This window comes from Gymnoscopelus microlampas, assembly GCF_963454915.1.
Source record: "Gymnoscopelus microlampas genome assembly, chromosome: 16".
NCBI lineage: Eukaryota > Metazoa > Chordata > Actinopteri > Myctophiformes > Myctophidae > Gymnoscopelus > Gymnoscopelus microlampas.
The window spans coordinates 39,897,919-39,917,318 of record NC_139953.1 but is presented as its reverse complement, the minus strand read 5'-3'; the positions used below and the strand labels follow the sequence as shown (position 1 = coordinate 39,917,318).

The following is a 19,400-nucleotide window of genomic DNA, read 5'->3' as shown; positions in this document are numbered from 1 at the left end:
CTTGATATTGAGATACAAAACACTCATTTTCTTTTAAATTACACAACATTATTATGTAGGGCAGTGGTTTTCAACCAGTGGTCCGGTTTTCAACCAGTGGCCCAAATGGACCCTTACGGATCCATTTGGTTCCATTTGTACACTCTCAGAGTTAAATTAACACTGATGATGATACTACAGTGTAGATTGGGACCCCCAAGGAATCAAATGGTTGAGTCCCTGGCATATCTTTTCAAATGGGGGGTCCCTGGGCTAATATGTGTCAATTTGGGGGTCCTTGACGCAAAAAAGGTCGAAAACCACTGATGTAGGGAGGGAAAAAAAGATCCCACCCAACTACAAGACAAGCCATTAAATCCTACATCTCCCACAATGCCACGCGTTCCATAACAACCTTTGACCCCTGTGGATGAAAACAAGTGGATCAGCTGATGTAAACTAGCTTCAACAAACATCTAACTGCAGGAGATCTGATCAAACAATCCTTCAGTATCGCTGGGTTTGTGCTAATTGCGGGGAGTGACGTTATTTATAACATTATAACGTATATTCTAACAGCGTAATAACACTGTTATTATTACTGTAACTGTCGTCTAGCCGGCTAGGCTGCCTGTTTCTCCCTTATAGGTCAATTTTTAATGAAGGTTGTTTGTTTACGTTTGTGTTTCTAAAAGTGTGTCACTTGGTGTAATGGTGGCAGATCCACTAGGATCCTCAGTGCCTTCTAGTTTGACAGTGTTACGGGTTAGATTGGTGGATATTTATTTTATTTATTGACCAAAACAAAAACAAAAATGGCATCGGCTGAAGCCTGATCAAAGCTAAAGGATGATTGACAGCCCAACGTTAAATGGATGAGCTTCTGTTTCATGTAGGTAGTGGTAGCTTTATATTAATATTGGCTCATGTATGATTAGCTTTATATTAATGCTGGCTCATGTATGATTAAAGAGTTATTGCTGCTTATGAGCTGTCATATATCATATGTCAGCCAGTCAGGGTGTGTTTGTTGTTAATATTCCATAATAGTCTCAGTTGTAATGGAGAGAAGTGAACTTTTGGAAGATTGAAGAAGATATTAATAGTTGATATAATTTGTCTTTATAGTGACTTGGAGGTTTATATCCATAATAGTCTCAGTTGTAATGGAGATAAAGTGAACTTTTGTAAGATTCAAGAAGATATTAATAGTTGATATAATTAGTGTTTATGGTGACTTAATGGAGAGAAGTGAACTTTTGGAAGATTGAAGAAGACATTAGTTGATGTAATTAGTGTTTATAGTGACTTGGAGGTTTATTCCATAATAGCCTCAGTTGTAATGGAGAGAAGTGAACATTTGGAAGATTGAAGAAGACATTAGTTGATATTATTAGTGTTCATAGTGACTTGGAGGTGATCTGTGCCATAGTAGTGTGTGCCACACTGTTTACAGTGTTGACATTTCAAGCCACAGCTGTGGGGAGTGAATCAGCACCTTAAGGAGACCTGGATTACAAGTACATTTACTCGAGTACTCGGCTTAAGCACAATTTTGAGGTACTTTTACTTTAGTATTTCAATTTGTCAATACTTTAGACTGTTTCTACTGCGCTATATGTCAGAGGCAAATATATACTTTTTACTACACTATTATTTGAAAATGTTAGTTAGCAGTGACTTTGCAGATTTTGATGATTACATTTACAAATAATACACTATTAACCAATTAAGCCCTATTTTATACCTAGGCTATTCAAAATGAACCAATCTACAAGCTCAATTGAGCTTGTAGATTGGCTATTTTCAAGCTTTTGAAAAAACATGAAATCAATGCTACCTTCTCTACATCATAAGTGCTTTTACTTCTGGGACTTCTACTTTTGTCCCTTTTGAACACAGGCTTTGAACACAGGCTTAAAAACTATAAGAGTATTTATACATTGTTATTACCACTTTTACTGAACCCATTAAAACCAGGAAAAGCATCTGTGTCATTTTATATTTTAGCGTTGGCTATTCAAAAATAGCACATCGCGCTGCGAGCCTGTACATCTGCTATTTTTGAACATTTTAGAAAAATCTTGTAAAATGTTTGAAAAACGTTGAATACTTTTGATTTTGTTTTTACGCAAATCTTCTCTTCTGGGGGTGGTCCTTGGCACAAACATTTTCAGATGGGGGTGGGGGGGGGGGGGTTCCGTGGCCAATATATATCAATTTGAGGGTCCTTGGCACGAAAAAGATTGAGAACTACTGGTTTAGAAGGCATTTTGTAGAATCTGCCTCAGGTCTTAAAGGGATAGTTCACAAAAAAAAAAACGTTTCTATTGATTAGTCACCCGTTACCGACTTATATTCATGGATATTTTTTAGTTTTTGTCGCATTCCTAAACCAATAATTTCATGACCAGTGGACCGGTAGGCAGCGGTTCCGGTAGGAGACACAAAGGAGACTCTTTCTGTCTCCTACCGGAACCGCTGCCGGTCATCAAATTATTGGCCAAGGCTAATGCGACAAAAACAAAACAATATCCATGAATTCAAGTCTCCATGGGGTGACTAATCGATAGAGAAAAAAAAGTCATTTTGGGGGTGATCTATCTCTTTAATGGGTTGAGTGAAGTACATGTACAACTGTACTGCACTACATGTCAGAGTATACAAACACATGTGAGTATTTCTTCCCACCACTGCTGGATGCTGAACAGGTGTTGACATGAGCGCCCCGGGCCCTGCTCCTCCTCCTCCTCCTCCTCCCCCCACGGTGGAGAAAGGCATGAACAACAACAGTGCCCTGGTGTGCCAGGAGAGCTATGCGTGCGGGGGTTCAGACGAGGCCGCCTTCGAGTGTGACGAGTGCGGCAGCCTGCAGTGCGCCCGCTGCGAACTGGAGCTCCACCGCCAGGAGCGGATGAGGAATCACGACCGGGTTCGGATTGCACCGGGTCACGTTCCCTTCTGCGACTCCTGTAAAGGAGACGGCGGCGGTACGCAGCACGGCGGCAGCTGCTCCAACGGCGGTCGTCTGAGGGCTGTGGTGCGCTGCCAAGGCTGTAAGATCAACCTGTGCGTGGACTGCCAGAAGCGCACACACAGCGGCGTCAACAAGAGGAAGCACCCGATGACTCCGTACCCGCCGCCGCCGCCGGCGGCCAAGTCGCCGCAGGACAGTATGCTGGCCCTGGAGGAGGAGATGATGGAGGCGCTCAGGGTCAAGCTGGAGAAAGTGAGCAGCTTCCTTCTGGTGGACGAGAAAGAGGAGATGCAGGTGAGTAGTGCTATACCAAGGAGACCCCCCTTATTAGGTCAGTGGGCTCAGTCTCAACCTTTTTTAAACTCTCAGAGTTACAGACCTGTGTCTGTTTGGAATCCTGAGGGTCCCTGGAACCCACTTTTGAGAACCACTGCCTTAGATCCTTGAACAAGTACAAAAAAAAAGTCATATTACCCCCTTTGATCCTTGTTTACATGTAGGTGCTGTAGCTATAGATACTTTATAGGTCCCAGGGGGGGATATGTGGTTGCCATGCAGAAACACAGATAGTAGAAAACATATGGGCCATATCTTCGCCGGTGCCTTACCCATTATCCCTAAACTTCTTTGCCATTTTTTACTATTTTTAAAAACATTTTCAAATAGTTCGACTAGCCGATATACATCGACATGTTGTGAGCTTGTAGATTGGCTATTTGAACTGTTTGAAAATGTTTTTAAAAGATATTTAAAAAATGCCAAAGACGTTTAGGGACAACACAACAAGAACTCTACCCCAGTCCCTAAAGTAATTTGACATGTACATGAACTAAAAGAACACACAAAAAAAAACACCATCAACACAATTGTCAAAAAAAAAACAATCACATCTCTTAGCTGTTAATTAAAATAGAAAAAACAACTCTAAAATGAAAACAACTGTCAAAAACAGTCACCTTTTACGAGCCATTTTAGGGAGCCAGTGCATCATTGCAATGCGGGACGACAGCTGAAGCAACAGAGTGGCTCAAATCTTCCCGTGGAGCTCCTCACCGTGATGAGCCGTTGGCTGAAGGTGCTCAGTCTGCAATGCTACTGTGTCAGTATAACCTGTGCAAGGGGCTAGAGGTTTAACTCCATGGGTGTCAGTAACATAATCTCGCGGAGCCAGATAACTATTCCACAATCTCCGAATGCTATATAGCATCGATTCTCAAAGTGGGTTCCCCACAGGGGTTCCACAGCAAAAGTAGTTAACATAGCATCACATTCATTTTAACCACTTTATCTATATATATTTATCTATACGGTGGCTATTAACAAATAGCAGATCTTCAAGCTCACAGTGCGTCACTTCGTGCCACGCTGCGAGCTTGTACATCTGCTATTTTTTAATTGTTTTGAAAAATATCGAAAATGTTTAGGATTTTCTTTTCAATTTTCGAATTCGAATTTTTTAACATAAATATTCTCTTCTGGAAGCCCCTCCCTGGCACCTTGGTCCGCGGCCAATTATATATCAATTTGGGGGTCCTTGACATGAAAACGTTTGAGAACCACTGCTATATAGAATCTGGAACTACACCTCCCGAAATCTACAGAACAGATGACAGAAGCTGTCATCTGTTCGTCATTTCCATTCACGAAAATATATATTAAAATATCTTATCTTATTTTAGAATTTCCATTTCTGATAAGCAGCAAGCTATATATGCATAGATTATTTTTGATTTACGTTAGGACAAATTTGCGCGACTGTAAAGACGGAACGGAAGCGGGTGATTATTTTCAGAGTTGCTCTAGACCAGTGGTTTTCAACCAGTGGTCCGGGGACCACCAGTGGTCCTTGAGGGGGTACCAGGGGGTCCCCAGCAAAATGTGTTAACATAGCGTCACAATCATTGTAACCACTTAGCTTTGGCTATTCAAAAATAGCAGATATACAAGCTCATAGCGCGGCACCGAGTGCCGCACTATGAGCTTGTAGATCTGCTATTTTTGAAAATTCTTGAAAAGGTGTGCATATCTTTGAACATATGTATTTTTTTTAAAGCAAAAAGAATTAACTCAAATGTTTGCTTCTGGGGGTCCCTGGCACAACATCCCTTGGCATGAAACAGGTTGAAAACCACTGCTCTAGACTGTATGACTAAATTGTGGGAGGCAACAGTCTGGCTATAGCGAGACTATAGTGACAAGGATAAAGGATAATTCCTTTTAACAGGTCGTTCATGAAAGTCCTTGCGGTCTTGTTTCCAATGAGAACCTGTGAGCAATTAGGGGTTAAGAGTCTTGCTCAGGGACAAATTTCATTTCATCGACACATATGCTGGCGTGGCCTGGAATCGAACCTGCGGCAACCAGGGCCTCTGTCTCCCTAGGCGCACTAACCACTCAGCTATGGCCGCCCCATGACGTGGTTCATATCTGCTCTCCTTCTCGTTCTCTCCTCAGGTGAAGGGCGAGGACGACTTTGTCAGCAGGCTGGGCTGCGAGCCAGATCAACTCCTTAAGGTGGTCTCTATTTTTGGCAACACCGGCGAGGGCAAGTCGCACACCCTCAACCACACCTTTTTCCTGGGGAGGGAGGTGTTCAAGACCTCCCCCACCCAGGAGTCCTGCACCGTGGGCGTGTGGGCGGCCATGGACCCCCTCCACAGGGTGGTGATCATCGACACGGAGGGACTGCTGGGGGCCGGTAAGGAAACCGACAATGTCTTGTCCCGCATCATGCTATCGTCTCTGTTGGGTGGAAATGTCCAAAACTGTTATTTTTCAAGAGTCAAATTCAAAAGTAGCATAACTACAAGCTCTTAGGTCTGCTACTTTTGATGCGTTTCTGTGACGCTGTAGTATGATGATCACAGTTTTCTGAAAAAACTGTTAGGATTTAGAAGACATTTGTAGAATGTCGGCCTCAGAAAGTAAAGTAAAACACACTCTGAGTATGTCTTCCCACCATTGCTGGTCTGGATGCTGAACAATTAGGGCTATGACTATCGATGATCTTCTATAGCGATGATCTGTTATTCAATCGATTACTTTCCTGATTAGTCAAATAATCGAGAAGAATCAACGAATCAACGTGAAAAGAAAATACGATTTTAAAATGTTTATAACTGGCTAAATCAATTAGTTCGATTAACCACTTGATCCTTATTTTCTACTTATTACTTATTACTAAAAATAGTGAAAATAGCTACAATCTGCAAGCTCAGAACTGAAACAAGTGTCCAAATTTGGTTCCATTTGGACACTTTATGGAGTTATGGGGGAGTTATGGGGGTCCTTGAAATTAAAAAGGTTTGATAACCACTCTTGTGTAGACCAAAAGAACTTCTTCTAATGTTCGGTTCGCTCCTCCTCCTCTCTCCCTCCCCTGTGGTTTGTTTGCCAGGAGCCAACCAGGGCCAGCAGACCCGGCTGCTCCTCAAGGTGCTGGCGGTGTCCGACCTGGTCATCTACCGCACGCACGCCGACCGGCTGCACGACGACCTGTTCAAGTTCCTGGGCGACGCGTCCGAGGCCTACCTGAAGCACTTCACCCGGGAGCTGAAGGCCACCACGGCCCGCTGTGGCCTGGACGTCCCTCTGTCCACGCTGGGCCCCGCCGTCATCATCTTCCACGAGACCGTCCACACCAAGCTGCTGGGGACGGGTAAGGATGGGGGGGGACACTATTATTACAACTTCAATTTAATGCATTTAGCAGATGCTCTCTTCTCCAGAGGAACTTACAAGTGCACGCACACGCGCACACACACACACACGCACACGCACACGCACACACACACACATCCTCCCTCTCTCTCATTCTCTCTCTCTGTCTCTCTCTCTCTCTCTCAGACAAGCCCTCGGACTCAGCGGAGCGCCTGCTCACGGAGCGCTTCAGGAAGCTGGGTCTGTTCCCGGAGGCCTTCAGCTCGGTCCAGTACCGTGGGACTCGAACCTACAACCCTCCCACGGACTTCAGCGGCCTGCTGAACAACGTGGAGCTGCTGCTGGACAACAACACCACCCGCTCGCCGCGCTCCGCCAGCGTCATCTACAAGGCCCTGCAGGTACACTGGAGGTTGAGGTGTTAGAGTGAAGAACAGGAACTATATGAATGTTATGCAGGTGTGTACATGATGTTTGAGAACACTGGTTCTCAAACGTTTTTGTGTGAAGGACCCCCAAATTGATATATATTTGGCTGAATGATTATTCTTTTTGTTCGTGTCTTGTCATAAGACCCATCCCTTACGGGATTATAAGGCTCCAATAAACATCAATAAACAATATCCTTGGAAACTGCTCAAACAAAATATTTAGTTAATATTAATATTTAATACCCCAAAAATAAAATAAATATATCACATATATCTTTTCTTTGTCTGTTTGTCTGTTTATTCTCTGAATATTCTGCAAGTGCGAATATCTTCTTTTCAAAAATCTCGGTGTGTCATATCAGATCTAGGTTTTCCTTTTCCTATTAAATGATTTTTGACGCAGCTCATGATATAAGGGGCAGTAGAAAATAAAGTGGAATTCATTCTCAATATCATGTCATAGTAAATCAGATATGCAAATCCGCTCTTCTTCTGTTACTCTTCTATACCTGCCAGTCTCAAGGTGCAGGGGCAAGATCCCAGAACGGAGTTAGGCACATAGAGGAGATCTTTGTCTTTTGGATAATGGAGCACCAACATACTTTTCACTAGCATAACAGCTAGTGAAAAGTGTGTCTGTGTCCGTGCATGTGTCTGGTGGTGTGTGTTAGACGCAGCGACAGCGAGGCAGAAACCTCATATCTCCACATTTCATTTTCCCTTAAATGAATGACCTACTTCATCAGGGGACTGCCCATAAGTCCGACATCCCATTACTCCGACTACGTGGCTTCCGCGTGCGGTTAAGGTTAGGGTTAGGGTTAGGTAGACTGTCACACAAAAGTAGTGAAAATAGCAGATCTAGATCGGCTATTTTCACTTATCAAATGTTTTGTTTGATTTTTATCTACCTTACTTCTCTCTCTGTGTCGCCCCTACAGGCATTGAGTGAGCGTTTCAGCGGGGACATCCCAGATGAACACGTGAACAGTAACTGTTTCTTTCCAGATGAATACTTCACCTGCTCCAGCATCTGTCTCAGCTGTGGGTGAGTGTGTCTCCTCTCCATCCACCCTCATCACCACACAACAGCCTCATGTCAACGCCAGGCTCTGCCTAAATGAAATGGATACAATAGATAGTCACTGACGGGCAGGAACCTCCTATCTCCATATGCTAACGTGTGTGTGTGTGTGTGTGTGTGTGTGTGTGTGTGTGTGTGTGTGTGTGTGTGTGTGTGTGTGTGTGTGTGTGTGTGTGTGTGTGTGTGTGTGTGTGTGTGTGTGTGTGTGTGCAGGTCAGGCTGTAAGAATAGTATGAACCATATGAAGGAGGACGTTAAACATGAAGCCAAACATCGATGTCGCTACTCTGTACAGTACGACAACCGCATCTACACCTGCAAGGTACACACACACACACACACACACACACACACACATGCAATTGTTTTTTGTTAAATAATCGACTAAATTGATGAGTCTAATACCACCTAAGCTCTATTTTATTCTTTGATGTACAGTTATGTTGTGAAAAACATTATGAAAATAGCTGATCCACTGTTTTAAAGAAAGACAAGATAAACATTTTCCCCCCAAGATTGATTATTGTATTAAATCGATCGATCGATGTCTTCATAGTCGATTAAATCGATTAGTTTGATTAACTGTTGCATCCCTAATACATTAGCACACAAACACTCACTCCCAGCTACACACATCTACATGTACACAACAATACATATGTGTGGTTGTATCTGTGTATCGTTTCGTCAGGCCTGCTATGAAGGAGGGAAGGAGGTGATCGTGGTTCCTAAAACCACGGCCTCGTCTGACAGCCCGTGGTTCGGTCTCGCCATCTACGCCTGGTCAGGGTACGTTTGCCGGAACACACACACACTAAAGAAATATACATATATCGTTGCTGTCGGACGGACCTTTCACTTTTCAGGAATTGGCTCTATGCATAGCAGCCATATTGGAAAGAAATTGGGCCTCTTCTTACTTCCTTCACAGGTGTTACCAATGATACTAATGAAGGCTCTGTTCCATTCTGGTCAGGGTGCTGATATCGTGTATTTTGGCTCACTAGAAACACTCCATTTTGGTTCCCAAATGGCCCCTTATGGTGGGTGTGTAACTCTGAGAGTGTACACTCTCAGAGTTATGGGGGTCCTTGAAAATAAGACAACCACTATGCCACACTAAATAGAACAGAGCCTTAATTAGTATCATTGGTGACACCTGTGAAGGAAGTAAGGAAGGGGCCCAATTCATTCCCAATATGGCTGCTGTGCATAGAGCCTATTGGAAACAAAAGAAAATGTGTTCCAATGGATCCAATGTAGTCACAAGCTCTTGTTAATGTTTTGCATTGGTTCAATATTTATAAAACCCACACAGACATAAGTCAATAGAAGCTATTTTAAATCTAGCGAAAATAGCAGATCTATAAGCTCACAATATAACGCGGGTTGTGAACTTGTAGAGCTCAGTAGAGCGGTTATTTTTGCTACGTTTGCAGAACACTGTCCTAAGATGAAGTAGGGCATTCATTCACAATAAAACATACAAAAATTAAATATGAGATACAAGATTTCCGCCTGACAGCGACGATATTTCACACTGCATAACATACAAAGCAAACTGTAAAGCAAAGGTTTTTGGAGTCAACTTGTCAACATGGGAACTTGTGTGATCTTGTGGTTTGTCCAGGTATGTGATCGAGTGTCCCAACTGCGGGGTGATCTACAGGAGCAGGCAGTACTGGTACGGGAACCAGGACCCCGTCGACACCGTGGTCCGAACCGAGATCCAACACATATGGCCAGGGGTTAGTCCGTCCTCAATGCTCTAATCTAGACCAGCTTCAGCTGAAACCAGTTAGACAAAAATCCAAGACAGGATATAATGTCTTTAAAAACATAGCGTCCCTATTCTGGGACATTGGTGAACATCCGTCAAAATAGCAGATTTACAAGCTGTGATTCCCATGCATTCTCATGCATTGGTGAAGTTTGATCGGGTGTAAACCAATAGGAATGAGGCGCATCGTTTGTTAACGTAGCATCTCATTGTGTCTCTGGTTTGCAGTCGGACGGCTTTCTGAAAGACAACCACAACGCAGCTCAGCGGCTGCTGGACGGAGTGAACTACATCTCCCAGTCTGTGTCTGAGCTCAGCGTCAAGCCTGCTAAAGCTGTCACCTCCTGGCTCACCGACCAGATCGCCCCCGCCTACTGGAAACCCAACTCCCTCATCCTGGTACGTACAACCAAACCCACCTCCCTCATCCTGGTACGAATAACCAAACCCAACTCCCTCATCCTGGTACGTACAACCAAACCCAACTCCCTCATCCTGGTACGGATAACCAAACCCAACTCCCTCATCCTGGTACGTACAACCAAACCCAACTCCCTCATCCTGGTACGTACAACCAAACCCAACTCCCTCATCCTGGTACGTATAACCAAACCCACCTCCCTCATCCTGGTACGTATAACCAAACCCAACTCCCTCATCCTGTTGCGATGGGGTATTTATACATATATATGGATATCAAGCATCGACTGACGGTGAAAAAGTACAAATTTATCCAAAGAGTACAATTTAAAAAGAAATCTCCAAACAGACGTAAATGACATTACATTACAGTCATTTAGCAGACAATTTTATCCAAAGCGACTTACAATAAGTGCATTCAACATAAGTACGGAACGAAACTACTAATCACTAATCACTACTAGAATAAACCTAAGTCAATGTCATTGCGAACGCGGAAGGAGGCGCGGCGAAGTGCAGCTTACTATGATATCGTGCTTGGGTTGTGTGTGTCTCCGTCTGTGGCGCTGCCTGTGTGCAGCCGCGCCCCCATGTCACTCACGCTCTCATTGGTTGCTGACAGACACGGATTGACAAACGCCAATTCCGTGCATAGATGACTAGGAACTCCGAAACTCTGTGCACAGGAGAACCATATATCCCCCCCCATTCACTTCAATACGAGGCGAAGGCAGTCACGTGACTTTCTCTCTACGCTCTCCCCATCACGGTGAAATAAAACGGATTATAAGCCCGTAAATACACAACATTTTCGAGCTGCGTTCGCTTCCAGCGTTCGCGCGTCTTACTTGTAAACAACACAGAGTCACATACCTCAAAATCACCAGGCTGATTTGTTTATTTTTGATACACAGTTCTTATATGATGCGATCTAAGATTTTCCTATGTTTTTTTTTTACATTTTTGGGGCTTTTGTGTCTTTATTGGATAGTACAGTGAAGACTGACAGGAAATAGGGAGAGAGAGACAGGGAGTGACACGCAGCAAAGGTCGTCGGGCTCTGGAATTGAACCCGCGACTCGCTGTCAGGCTACATTAGAGCATGTGGTATGCGCCATAACCACTAGGCCATTGGTGCCCCCCCCATGGTGATGATGATGATGATGATGATGATGCTCTTGTTGTTATGTTCGCAGAAATGCCACAAGTGTGAGCTGGACTTCCTGCACAACGACACCAAGCACCACTGTCGTGCATGTGGGGAAGGCTTCTGTGACGCCTGCTCCTCCAAGACCCGGCCCGTCCCGGAGCGGGGCTGGGGCCTGGCTCCTGTCAGGGTGTGTGACGCCTGTTTCCACAACCGAGGCATCTCCGCCGGTATGTTACAGAATGGAACGGAGTCACTCAGTAACACAATGCGTTTTCAAATTTTTAAAGCTACACTCAGTGTAAGTGTTATGTCCGTTGTCTGTATCTCTCCTTAAGGAGAGAGATAATTGCAATGATGTCTGAACTACAATAAAGAGGGCTGTGCATCTAGTGTTGTTCTATCTGGTGTGCCCCTCTGCTTCAAATAACTGTATTTTGGGTATTTGGCCAAAACATTGCTGCTCTAACCCTGTGGTGGCCACAAAGGGAAGCACAAATTGGAAAGGACTAGAACACACACACACACACACACACACACACACACACACACAAATGCATTAGTCAATTTCAATTCTGAATTTCTGACGATTGAGCTTATAGATCTATTTTTGAATGAATGGACATGGATGTACATTTACTGTACATACAATATACTTCTGTGTTATACTTGTACTGCACTATAAAGAACAGAATATTAAAGGCATGCATGGTTTTCTGTATGCTTGCGTGCGTGCGTTTCCCTCTACCAGAGTTGCTGGATGCTGCGTTGGAGGAGGAGGAAGGAGGAACTCTGATGGCCAGGAAGGTGGGAGAGTGTGTTCAGAACACACTGGGAGCTGTGGTGGGAGCTATAGACATCCCACTGGGTGAGACATCAATTCATTCAACTCATCCATTTCGTTACCATCGGGGCAGAAACCTCTCATCTCCATAATTCTAAACCTTTCGAGTTTTTTTCCGTAAATTAACGCCCTACTTGATCATACTACAGCGTCGCACAAAAAGCATCAAAAGTAGCAGATCCGCAAGCTTGAAACTTGTGGATCTTGTAGATCTGCTACTTTTGCTATTTTTGAATTTGAGTCCTGAAAAGTAACAGTTTTGGACATATGAGGTTTCTACCCGACAGATGATTTAAAATAAAACATATTCACAGCTAAAATGTTGGAAGATAGATTTACATTTTCTCTATGATCTTAGTCTTTAGTTGGTTTTGTAAACCATTTTTTTTGTAAAGCCATGTTTTTATTTTGGTTCAATTCTAGTTTTTACTATTGCGTTCAATGTTCAATAATTTTGAATTTGTTTTAGCACAAATCTTCTCTTCTGGGGTCCCTGGCACAAAAACCTTTCAGATAGGGGAGCTGCGGCCAAATATATATCTATTTGGGGATCCTTGGCACAAAGAGTTTGAGAACCACTGCTCTAACAGATGGTGTCAGGGCATTCTACATTTTGGTGGCAGAGCAGTGGAATGAGAATGTTCCCATGTTTGTTCTAAACCTGACATCCCGTCAGTGGTGTAAAGTAACTTTAAGTCAAGTCTTTTTACTCAAGTACTGTACTGAAGTACAGTTTTGAGGCATTTTTTACTTTACTGGAGTATCTCCAATTTTCAGTACTTTTACTTCTACTCCACTACATCTCAGAGGCAAATATTGTACTTTTACTCCGCTACAATTATTTGAAAACTTTAGTTACTAGTTACTTTGTAGATTTTGATTATCTTTACAAAACATACAGTAACCACTTCAGCCTTATATGTACTGCTCAAAGAAATGTAGGGAACACTTTGATCCCTTAATTATTTAGATTTTTTTCATGAACTGTGTACATAATGCTAACGAAAACTGCTCAAAAGAATTAAGGGATCAAAGTGTTCCCTTCATTATTTTGAGCAGTGTACATTTCGGCCATTTGAAAATAGCTGATCTACAAGCTCACAATGAGTCGCATCGCGACGCATTGTGAGCTTGTAAGATCTGCTATTTTCAAAATATTTTTTTAAAACTTGGAGAAACTTGGGACATTCAAGTACTAGTACTTTTACTTTTGGTACATTTTGATGCCAATACTTTTGTACTTTTACTCAAGTAAACTTTGAATTCGGGACTTGTAACAGAGCATTTCTACATTGCAGTATTGATACTTTTGCATGAGTAAAAAATGTGAGTACTTTATCCAGCAGCACTGCACCCCGTCACGTCCCCCCTGTCGTTGTCCGTCCCTCCTTCAGGTCTGGTGAAAGACGCGGCGCGGCCGGCCTATTGGGTGCCCGACCAGGACATCCAGTCGTGCTGTGAGTGTCGCAAAGAGTTCTGCTCCCCCCGCCTGTCCATCCACCACTGCCGGGCCTGCGGCCAGGGCGTGTGCGACGAGTGTTCCCAGGAGCGGCGGGCCGTGCCCTCCCGGGGCTGGGACCACCCCGTCAGGGTCTGCAACGGGTGCAACCAGAAACCCGGTGAGCTCTAGCAGGAGCAGGAACTGGAACTGGACCGGGCCCGGGTCACACAGTCCAGAAGAACCACCTGTTAACCACTTAAACCCCAGTCTCCGTATTGTGGTTAGGAGCTTGTCGATCGGCTATTTTCCTGCGAAAGTTTTCCCCCACAATAACAGAAAACACTAGTATAGAGCCTTGAGGGACTCCGGTCAACCATATAAGGGTTTAAGTGGTTAAGGGGGGGGGGGGGGAATTGCAGCTTCCAGTCTCGCCTGAAGAGCTTCAGCTGATGTTGGTTGGTTGGTTGTTTAGTCTGATTTATACATATAGTTGCACGGTCGTGTCTTGCATTGAAAGTAGCAGATCTATATGCTCGTTGCAAGCGTGTAGATCGGCTATTTTCAATGCGTAACACTTAAGTATGAATCTGGCTTTTCCTGTCCAACACCTCTGTCCCCCTTATGCTATTTCACTCTAAACATAAACATATATCTGCCTATACACGTTGACGTGCATTCACACCAGACGTGGCGCGATTTTTTTTCTCAGAGCGAGGCGATTCGATGTTAAGTCAACGTAAAGATGGCGACATCGAGCTATGTATTTCGCTTCCTACGGGAATCTACGCAAGTTGAAGCGTTTTTTCAACTGAAGCGACTTTTTTTGTCGAAGGCAAACAAAGAGTGACATCCGACGCAAGTATCCAGTTGGAGAAGTAGTTTGTTTTTTTGTTGCTGTGCGTGAATGGAACTAGTGAGGAAGAGATTTGTCTTGTCTCTGGCAAGGCGAGTTTTATTTGTAAAGCACATTTCAACAACAAAGCAATACAAAGTGCTTAGCACATAACATTAAGCACACGTTGTGCTCGCTTATAAAAAAAGCCAACGATTAACAAACACACTGGTGAACATAACAGTACAAATAGCCGATGCTGCCGCGACTACATTCACAAAATGTCAGTCGAGCAGCGCGGCTTCCACGATTCCGCGATTCTGTCCGGCTTAAGAGCCGGACAGAACAGAAGGGGTGACAGACACCCTGGATCTACAGCAGCGATTCTCAAAGTGGGGTCCCCCAGGCAAATTATTGACGGTTAGGATGAACCAAATGGACCTTTTACAGGTCTGCATCTCTGAGAGTGTATAAATGGAACCAAGCGGACCCGTTCCATTTGTACACTCTCAAGAGTTAGGGGGGGGTCTGTGGCCTAATGCACACCAAACTGGGGGGTTCCTTGAAATAAAAAAGTTTGAGAACCACTGATTTAGAGTATAGTATAGTATAATATACAATACATTGATGCGTGAGTACCAGACATGCTTGTCGAGTGCATTTTGGGATAATTCTGACGTCACCACTTCCGTCCCGTCTCATCCGTTTTGTATGAAACCACGGCAACCTTTTTGACAATCTGTTGAACATATAAATGAGGGTTACATTCACAAACAAATCAATCTCTAGACTTTGATTTGCTGAGGGAGAATAATGCTACTTAACCCCATCATAAATCAAAGAATACTTGTAGGTCAGTTCTTTTTTTTCTTCTCCATCTTCTTTCTCCATCAACATGAACAAACATACAGCAGGCCTCAAATACAGCAAATACTGTGTCGGTCATCTGGAAAATAAAACAATGTCTGTTATTTTTCCTTTTCGGTGGTGGGTTTTTCCCCCCTCTGTTTACATTTGTATCATTGATTGGGCCTTTAATTAACAATGTGGGAAAATGCTATACTTTCGAAAGAAAGGTTTTTGTTTTTATTTTGTTTTGTCTTTTTAAACAGAATGTTTTCTCAATGTATCTGTTGATGTGGCGAAGCCGATGTATGGCTCTCTCCACACATGACTGCATTACTTATCTCGGATAAGCACTTTTATTAAATCGTTGCTGTCGGGGCAGAAACCTCTTATGTCCACAATTAAACTTTTTTGTGTTTTTTTCGTAAATTAACACCCTACTTGATCATACTACAGCGTCACACAGAAGCATCAAAAGTAGCAGATCCGCAAGCGCGAAACGTGGCACGAAGCAACACGTTTTGAGCATGTAGATCTGCTACTTTTGCCGTTTTTGAATTTGAATCCTGAAAAGTAACAGTTTTGGACATATGAGCTTTCCACCCGACAGACGAAATATGACTTTATGTGTGAGGTTCTAGGTAGTTTAACAATGGCTTTTATAGGACTTGGAAAAGCATGGAAAGGTTGATCAAAATAAATCCTCCTCAGTCCACTTCCTCCAGTCCTTCCTTCAGTCCTGCAAGCGTCTTCCTACTTCTTTTCCTTGTCTTATACTGTGCTACTGTATAAAGATTTTATAAATGGCCTCTTTGTGTGTTTTTGAACTGACTGTAATATCACCATTATTGACGAGACATAATTTGACTGCAATCCAAACCAACGCATCAGGAACTGCTATCGGAGACTGAGTGCCTCACAGGGGAACTGTGGAATATAAAAGTCTGAGATGAAAACAAGACTTTGAGGCTGGCCCCTCAAAACCTATTAATTCATGTTAGGAAATGATCGTTTTCTCTGGCCGTGTCTCAGGTCCTCCATTCTCACTCCAATAGGCTCTATGCACAGCAGCCATATTGGAAAGATATTGGGCCTCTTCTTACTTCCTTCACAGGTGTTACCAATGATACTAATGAAGGCTCTGTTCCATTCTGGTCAGGGTGCTGATATTGTGCATGTTGGCTCACTAGAAACACTCCATTTTGGTTCCCAAATGGCCCCTTATGGTGGGTGTGTAACAAATGGACCCTTACGGGTCCATTTGGTTTCATTTGTACACTCAGAGTTATGGGGGTCCTTGAAAATAAGAACCACTGTGCCACACTAAATGGAACAGAGCCTTAATTAGTATCATTGGTAACACCTGTGAAGGAAGTAAGGGGCCCAATTTATTCCCAATATGGCTGCTGTGCATAGAGCCAATAAGGCTTATATGTAAAGAAGTAAAAGGACATCTATATGGGATCTGTATGGTAGCACTTGAGATTTGTTTTAAATGTAAAGTGCAATATAAATAAAATGTATTCTTATTATGAAGGTGGATATGTTGCAAAATTCAAGAGCTTGTAGATTTGATTTGAGCATTTGAGCGCTCGTAAAACGCGATCTACACGTGTAAATTTGCACTTGCATGAAATGTTCATACACATACTGTAAAATTTACATTTTAAGTCAAAGAATAAACAATTCTTGTCGATCTACTACATGTTACGTGTATAAATAGTTTTTTCTGTGACTTCACTTTTCTGTGTGACATCAAATTCAGATTACGTGTGTGTGTGTGTGTGTGTGTGTGAGTGTGACTGTGTGTATTACATGTTACAGGTTGAAATTCAAGTGAGTTTTGAGTGCTCAAATCAAATCTACAAGCTCCTCGGAAGTCGGAACATATCAACCATCACATCGTCTCTGTCGGGTGGGAACCTTGTATGTCCAAAACTGTTACTTTTCAGGATACAAATGTAGCAAAAGTAGCAGATCTAGAAGCTCAAAAAGTGTCGCTTCGCACTGTGTTTCGAGCTTGTAGATCTCCTAGTTTTGATGCTTTTCTGTGACGAAAAAACACAAAAAGTTAGAATATGGGGATAAGAGGTTCTGCCCGACAGCAACGATTAAGGAACGGAGATGCAGCCTGTGTGCACTCTTCCATGCTGAGACCTATCGTTGTCAGGTGGAAACCTTATATGTCCAATACTCACTTTTCAGGAAATGGAAAAAAGGACAAGTTTTTCAATGGATCCAATGTGGTTATAATTTAGTCACAAGCTCTTGTTATACTTTTCATTGGTTCAGTGATACTGATAAAACCCACAGACACACTTAAAGGACGACTTCAACCATTTGCACTAACTTTCCAGGAATAGACATGCAGTTTCTATCAGCTTGGATTCCCATCGATGATGTCACTGGTAGGCGGGTTTCTGAACTGTCCACGGCCCTACTCTGAGACACAAACCAAGTAGAAAAAAAGGGTACCATATTATAATGAGCATTATTGAGGACTAATTGTGTGAAGATAGTTAAAAAATGGGTCGTCCTATAGCCACTTTCACTTGAAAAGTTAAAAAAATAGATCTACAAGCTACAGTACAAACAAGCTTGTAGATCACATATTTTTGCTACTTTTGTGTGACACTGTAGTATGACGAAGTAAGGCATTCATTTACGGGGGAAAAAACTAAAGTAGAAAATGGAGATACAAGGTTTCTGCCCAACAGCGATGCTTTATGTTCCAGGTTGCCTGTATTGCAGCAGCAGAGTGACTCACACATGCGTCATCATCACCACACATATATAACTAACTGAACTCGACACTGTGATCTGCTTTAACCAGGTCGGTCTCATATTGCAGCGAAACGTCCCATAAAACAGCCAAACTTTTTTTCTATTATTCTTTATCTGAGGGAGTTCAAGCAACATCTGTAGGATGAGTGAGTTAACTACTTTAAGGCAGGCTGGCCCTGGAACACGGTTATATCTCACACTGATTGTTTTCATCCCATTAGGTCAGCGATGAAATATTTAAGATATATCAGCCTGAATTTATTTTGTTTTCATGTATATGCTCATGTAATAAACTGGAGAATCTCAAAGTGATCTTTTACGCGTCTGTCTTAACCAAAACAAAACAAGTTAAGTTAAAGCAATCGTTCATATATAATACGTTTTGTTCCTTAATGAAAGCCCAATGTGTGATTGAACATAATACGTAAATGAGGGTCATGTTCACATACACTAGGCTACTGTACATTGTACAGTTTGATTTGCAGATGGAAAATATTACCCCATGACCAATTCAATATATGTTATACAGTATGTAGTGGGGGGTCCCTGCTTCATCTCTCTCAGCTGAGGGGTCCTTGGGTTGAAGAACTTTAAAAAGACCCCTGATCTAGTCACTCAGTGCCATAACACCACCACTGATGTTGGGGGGACAGGAGGTACCTGTAGTGGAAACAACAAAGTATCTGGGATACCACCTCGACCAAAAAATGACTGGAGATGTGCACATTGAGAAGACAGTTAAAACTGCCTCCAAGCGGCTGCACTATCTCACGGTCATGGCGAGACATGGACTACCTGCGGACGACCTCATCACCATCTACACCACGCTCATCAGGCCGTGTCTGGAGTATAGCTCAGTGCTCTTGGTGGGCTGCTCAAAAAAACAACAGGCAGAGCTAGAGCGAGTCCAGACTCGTGCCTGTAAAATCATCAGGAGGAGAGCTGGAAACTTCTCACAACCACTGCCATCACTTCAGACCAGGAGGGAGGTAGCGGCAGTGAAGCTGGTCAGGGACATGCATGATGAACAGCACCCTCTGCATGATCTGCTGCCCCAAACAAGAGAAATAGATACTACCAGGACACTGAGGAATCAACATGAGTTGTCAGAACCTAAACCCAAAGCCAAAACCAACAGGCTGAAAAACTCTACCCTGTATGCGGCAGTCAGGCTG

The 19,400-nt window shown here is 43.1% G+C and overlaps 1 protein-coding gene across 2 annotated transcripts; it reads left to right on the top strand.

Moving 5' to 3' along the window:
• Positions 1-416: 416 nt before the first annotated feature.
• zfyve1 (zinc finger, FYVE domain containing 1) lies at positions 417-15,566 on the top strand. Of its 2 annotated transcripts, XM_084083125.1 has the most exons (14): positions 417-1,117; positions 1,295-1,539; positions 2,691-3,250; positions 5,411-5,654; positions 6,354-6,614; positions 6,803-7,017; positions 7,989-8,095; positions 8,345-8,453; positions 8,823-8,920; positions 9,762-9,879; positions 10,140-10,310; positions 11,528-11,708; positions 12,230-12,346; positions 13,717-15,566. In XM_084083125.1, the coding sequence occupies exons 3-14, from the start codon at positions 2,699-2,701 to the stop codon at positions 13,950-13,952; spliced, it is 2,409 nt and encodes an 802-aa protein (XP_083939251.1). In that variant the 5' UTR covers positions 417-1,117; positions 1,295-1,539; positions 2,691-2,698; the 3' UTR covers positions 13,953-15,566. The 2 variants fall into 2 exon arrangements, with proteins under 2 accessions (XP_083939251.1, XP_083939252.1); XM_084083126.1 differs by lacking the exons at positions 417-1,117; positions 1,295-1,539; positions 2,691-3,250; ... (1 more) ...; positions 6,354-6,614; positions 6,803-7,017 and adding an exon at positions 7,064-7,075.
• Positions 15,567-19,400: the final 3,834 nt, after the last annotated feature.